This window comes from Micropterus dolomieu, linkage group LG19, assembly GCF_021292245.1.
Source record: "Micropterus dolomieu isolate WLL.071019.BEF.003 ecotype Adirondacks linkage group LG19, ASM2129224v1, whole genome shotgun sequence".
Classification (NCBI taxonomy): domain Eukaryota; kingdom Metazoa; phylum Chordata; class Actinopteri; order Centrarchiformes; family Centrarchidae; genus Micropterus; species Micropterus dolomieu.
Genome location: NC_060168.1, coordinates 23154518 through 23160672, shown reverse-complemented (window position 1 = coordinate 23160672; position 6155 = coordinate 23154518). Strand labels below are relative to the sequence as shown.

At 42.9% G+C, this 6155-nt stretch overlaps 1 protein-coding gene across 2 annotated transcripts in view; it reads left to right on the top strand.

The window, feature by feature from the left end:
• enox2 (ecto-NOX disulfide-thiol exchanger 2) overlaps positions 1 to 6155 on the top strand; it is a 184126-nt gene that overhangs the window by 40805 nt on the left and 137166 nt on the right. For both annotated transcript variants that reach the window (XM_046030201.1, XM_046030200.1), the window contains exon 2: positions 1866 to 1997. In XM_046030201.1, the coding sequence (XP_045886157.1) occupies positions 1880 to 1997 (118 nt within the window). In that variant the 5' untranslated portion in view covers positions 1866 to 1879. The remainder of the gene's footprint in view (positions 1 to 1865; positions 1998 to 6155) is intronic.

The following is a 6155-nucleotide window of genomic DNA, read 5'->3' as shown; positions in this document are numbered from 1 at the left end:
CAGAGTGATGCATCTTACTTGTACAAAATCTTTGTTGGGAGTTGTACATGCGCAGTTCCCAGGTAAGGACTACTAGCCAATCAGAAGCAGAGAAGGGCAGGTCGTAAGAAACAAGGAAGTGTGATCCAAATCAAAGCCGCTTCAGACTGAGACCGTAACCGTATAAATTATTACCAGTCCACAACCACACAACATCATCGTTCCACATCTAAGCATCAGGACTAAACGTTGAACTGTTGCCGGTGTTCTGACAATCTATGCTGCCTTGCCAAAAAATGCTACCGAAATCGATAGACTCAACTCTACTCGGCCCTGCTCCGTTTTCCATTGCAGATAGTAGCCAGAGATGGTACGTAGCTTGTTGTCATAGTGACGCCACACACAACTGCCGTGACGTAATGTTCAATGCGACACACACACCAGCGATCCACACAACTTTATCTTTTTTTAAGTTAAAACTTTTCAACCTTACTCAGAATGTAAAGACAGATAAGCGGTATGAAAACCTTCCAGCTGTGTTTTCCTCTGCCATTGTTGCTGCAGCGGTCTGTGTGACGGTGGGAGCAGAGGGCTCCTCCCGCGGGTTTGGCGCAGGCTTCCCCCGCAGCCACTTGCGGAGCTCCTCATCTCCGAAAATATTCAAGCACATTTTTGTTCCGCCATCACTTCTCGTAAATCTGTCAATATTTGAAATCTACACAGCTGATTTCTCACCTCAAAACTTCTCAGAAGTGGATTTAGTGATGAAATCTGTACGAAAACTGTAAAATATAAAACTTGGTGTTGCTGGCCTCTGTCTGGCGCACGCAATGATGATGCAGTGAATAGAGAATATTCTCTCTTACCAATCAGCAGTCTGTCCTGTTTTCATGTTACATTTTAGTATCCCTTAGCTCGCTTGGAACCTGGAAGGAGGTGATATGAAAACAAGTACCTGGAAGCAGGTACAGGTTTCTACAATGGAAACCCAAACAAAGGCAAGTGGAGCCAAATGGCCTCCGCTCAGACTAGCTTGGTTCGAGGGCGTGCCTGACCTCGCAAGCTGGCAAGCTTTGACGCGTTTCCATTGTGACGACACAAGTAAAGGAAGTGAAGGGCTGGACTACAAACGAGCTGTTTTCAAGCGGTTCAGAGCAGAGCTTTCTGTGGGAGATGGGAACTCCCTTTGGGCTGGACTTTGGGCTTTTTCACTTTGCAAACCTGTTACATGCACAAAAAAGAAATGTATAAACCACTATTCTGAACTTGTGAGTTTGAGATGTGTGTGTGTGTGTGTGTGTGTGTGTGTGTGTGTTTGTTGCACTAAGTTGGAGATTTCTTTCAAGGTTTAGCAGCAGAGCGCCTGGCAAATGCCTGATAGCATCAGGATTTGTGGTTAGTGCCATGATAATCTTGTTTTACGCTGTATTATTTTCTTACTCTGGCTGGCAAATAAATGCTCTGATCTTTCACTGGAGTACTCATTGGTGTACATTTTGTCTAGAGATATGAGTCCATTCCATTTTTTAAAAATCAGCTTGTGCCGAAAAAGCAACATTTCGCTTTTCAGTTTGCTGGTACAGGTCACTGAGACGGCAAGTGTCAAGAGGCCGTGCTTTTCAACCTCAGCTCAGAAATTGAACAAACTTCAACATCAGGATGTATGGCTCTAAATGTCAGTGTTGTTGAAATCACTATGGTGTCGGACAGAACAAAGAATTATTTTTTTAGAAGGGATGAGGCTGGAGATGCCAAGACAGCACCACACTGTTGAAAACAATCTTCTACCTCAGTCTTTGCCGCAACATGATGCCTCTTCTGTGTCATGATGATTTAGAGGTCACAGGAAATTATGCTGACTCTCTGTCCCTTTTGTTTTTCTGCAGAAGGAATCTGTAACATGACAATGGACTCGAATTCGATGACAATGCCCATGTCGGACCCCAACGCCTGGGCGACAGCCATGAACAACCTGGGGATGCCTCCCATTGGGATCACTGGACAGCAACTCATGCCAGGTACTGCACTGACTAAACTTCACCTCCCCAACCAGAACCACAGACTCTTTCGTGTTGAAAAGTTATTTCAATATTAAACTGGCAAAGATAGGTATAAAGGCATCTGTATTTGTTTCCATCCAGATGTTGGAGATGTTTGAATTTTTTCACATTAGAAAGACCTTTTTGCTGAATACAATACAATATGCCTAATGTTGGTTGCCTTTGCTTAGTCTGTATTGTTAAGCTCTTTCTAGAAGCATTGTATGCATACTTTTTTGTATTTTCACATTTGCATTTGTTAGTGTAATTAATAAGATGTCCTTTCTTGCTCATACTATATTCACATCATACCGATGTGATTCAATCCTTTTTCCCTCCAGCTATTTTTCCTTGCAGATGTGGCAAAGCGACATTATTTAAAAAACAGAACTAAAGGATATCAATAAAAACCTCAGTGTACGGGAGCTTTAACTTAGATCCTTGCCTTAGGTCCGGTGGTCTTTTTGCATCTAAAACAGATTCTGTCATTTAGAGAATGAACAGGACTTTTTCTTATTGTGGGGGACTGAGTTTTAACATTTAGATTTGTGAAATGGTAGGTTTGTTTATTAGCAAAATTTTCATTGACTGCTTTAGTGTTCAGGGGCCTGTATCACGAAGCAGGATTTGAGCTTATCGAGGTAACTTCAGGGTTAAACCTGACCTTTCAATACCACGACAGTGGTTCACTTCTTACCGGGGTAGATCGCCATGGTAACTTATGCTGAATGGCTAACCTGCTCCGGAGCTGGTTATGTTCCAGATAAGAGATCAACTCTATAAAAGTACCACCTACTGACCAATCAGCTCTCTTGGAAAATGACATCACCATCTGTAGGAAATCCCACAGACTGTTTTATAGGCTGCTTTATGTTTCCCGGTAATGTGGAGAAACTTCTGTAGGCTATAGCGATATCATCCTACAGAGACTGATTTGAAAACCTTGTAAGCTACTATTGTACATGTTTTTACAGTAGGCTAAGCCTACTCACTGCTTTGAAATGTGTTTTATATTTTTTATTTGTTCCCCAGTCCGTTTCACACAGTCTGTCGCAGCCATTAAAATAAATGGGTTTCATTTTTCTTACAGAAGCTGAATACAGCATTTTGGTAGGGAGACTGAAATAAATTTTAATGTGAACGCAGGCCATTTATTTTAAGTTAGTAGCTATCTTATAGGCTATCACAGAGACTGGTCATGTTCCACCGATGACAGACAGACATCACGACGTTGAGCAAGCATCGTGATTGTAAACCCCCCCCCGCAAAACAAATCTCAAATTTTCACATTATACCACCCTGTGAAAGCAGCTTTTAATGACCACAAACATTCTTATTCTTGTTTCTACGTATGCTTTGCACCTGCCTCGGATTTCTCTTCTCCCCACACTCTGTAACACTGACACACACACACACACACACACCTCAGGTAAACACCCCGGCTTGCCCCGCCTCTCTCTGTCTCTCACCGCGAATTGTAACGAAAGTTCATAGTCAATTTTTTTTACAAGTGAAGTTTGTGCGAGAACACATGCACATAAGGCGACTTCTGCCTCGCCCGCGCGCCCGTTGACATCGTCTATCCCGATGTTTCATTGCAGACATCGTCCGATGGAAATTTTGTAGACATCACCCAACCCTATTCAACACACGGCTGCTTGAGAGGCACCCGAGCTTCTCTTCTCCCTCGCCTCTTTCCGCCGACAGAGATTAGCAGGCAGGCGAGAACAGGAACAGGTGAGCGTCACGTAACGCCCAGAGAACCTGATATGGAGAGGGCAGAGGAGAGTACCGGCAGCTTGGGAGAAGTCCCGGTACGCAAGAAAATGTCCCGGTGCGCCAAAGAGCAAATTGTCGAGGTGCCGGCGTGTACCGGCCCACTTCAAGCACTGTGCTAAAGTAACATTGGAATAAACCGGATGAGCTGAGTCATTGAGTTGGGATTGCAATGCTGTCATCAGTCTTAGGATGGCATACACAGACAAGTTATACAATAGCTAGTAAATCAAAACCACAACATATCTCTCTCTGTCTGTAGTCTCTCATACTCATTATTACTTCCTTTGTCTCTCAACCTTTTCTGTTGGCAATAATGCATTAATAAAATGCAGACAGTGTGACACTTGCATACTTTGTGTCCAGTACATACCTTTGAGAGCCTTAAACTGTAAACTCTACTACACCCCTAGAAAAGGATACCAGCTGAGTTCCTTTTCCAAGCAATTATCAAGATTTTACAACAAACCACATCAGCTTTGTCAGAAACAGAAACATGTATTTTTCTAATTTCTGCTCCTCTATTTATATGACAAATGGGTAATGTGCACACTAGAGGGCTGAGCTCATAATTTAATTGATTATTTCTCCTGTGTTATTTTAACATCTAGGAGCATCTTGTAAGCACAAGTTTGAGCTACTGTATTCTGATCTACTGCTATAACATTCAGCCTTACCGATTGCTCTGCTATCTATAACATTAGGTTCAGCAGCACCCTCCCACTCTTCATTTCTGAAGAGTTATTCTGCCATGTCTTTTCTCTCTCCTCAGTAGAAAGCCTTTCCCTAAAGCCTTTTATAAATCACTTCCCACTTCTTAGCTGAAATGCACTTTCATATTTGAAATATGCCAGGCGCGTGTGCATATGTGTGTGTGTGTGTGTGTGTGTGTACACTTGGAGACGAACAGTCTTCCAAATGCACTCCTCTGCAAATATTAAGGAAAGTGCACACACTCAGGCCTGGCATATTTCAAATATGGTAAACAAAAGCCTTTCTACTGAGGAGAGAGAGAGAGAGAAGACACAAGCTGTAGAGGAACATCTCATAAAGGGATGGGAAGTAGAGGAGATGAACCTAATTCCAGAGATAAAGACTGGATGCTGGACACACACATCCATTCAAGAGGATGTTTTTCAGATGAGTGGTGTGTTGAGGGCACAGACTTCCTCCTCTCAAACTTTATTTTCAGCGCTTTTTACAGTAGACATTTTAATTTGTGATAGCATATATAGTTCATATATACATAGTTCTGTTCCTTGAACAGCTGCTGTTCCTGGTCCATGCTTGTAAAATATGGTATTTTGTAACGTCATACCAGATAACATCTCTCTCTGTGTTCTCTGCAAAATGCTAAAATGGGTCGCCAAATATACTTTGGCCGCCATTAATATACCTGGGCAGCACAACGCCAGAGCCCTGAAACTGGCACACATGAATGGAATGCAGCAATTAGTGATGTTATTAGCTGCACCCGTGTTTGGCAAGTCAAAATGTCTCCCGTAAGAAAGGTCATTTAAACTGCTCCTACAATTAATCAGACCCTCTGCCAGCTTTTGCCTACAGTTATTTTTAAAACCACGTTTGGATTGTGTTTGTGTAATGGGAAGGAAAAGTGAGAGACCCATAGGCCTTTATCACAGCAGACATTTTGACTGGTTAAAGCAGGAACCAAATTGTGTCAAGTCTCTCAATAGTGAGCCAGTATGCACAATAAAAGGACCCTGGAACTAGCTAACGTAAATGGTTGATTGTAATGTTATTAGTTACACTTGTGTTTTTCCTGGTATGATGAGCCAAATTGTCTAAGGACAAACAAAAAGGTGTAATTAGTTCCATCCTAAGAGGTATAAAAAACTAACATGGGTAGATTCAAGCACAGCCTGTTAACCCCGCACCACACAGTCCTGAGAAGAGCTGTAATCGAAAAAAATACTGTCCTGTGTGGGTTTAACATGGGTGTACAGGGCCTTTTAAGCCTCAACTGGGTAATATGTCAGGTATCACTTTCGGAAGGGTGCTGCAGAGAGGAAAGAAGGGAGGAGACCGTGATGGAGAGGGAGGTGACTCGGGTTAAGAGGACAGCTGTGTCTCCCCTCATGGATCATCTGGAATAACAGCTGGTGTTTCCCTACCTTTTTCCTCTTCCTCCCTTTCTCCTTTCCTGTGCTCCCTGGCTCCCCACTCTCTCCCTCGCCATCCTAAATTACGCAACATCTCATTTATATCCCATTACAGCTGAGTCAGCCACTGTAACCCAGTGCTACATTAGAACACGTGCTGTTCAGTTGCTCTTCACAGAGCTGAGCTCCTTAACACACTTAGACTGCACTGAGTCACACTGTAATGCTCATCTGGGCT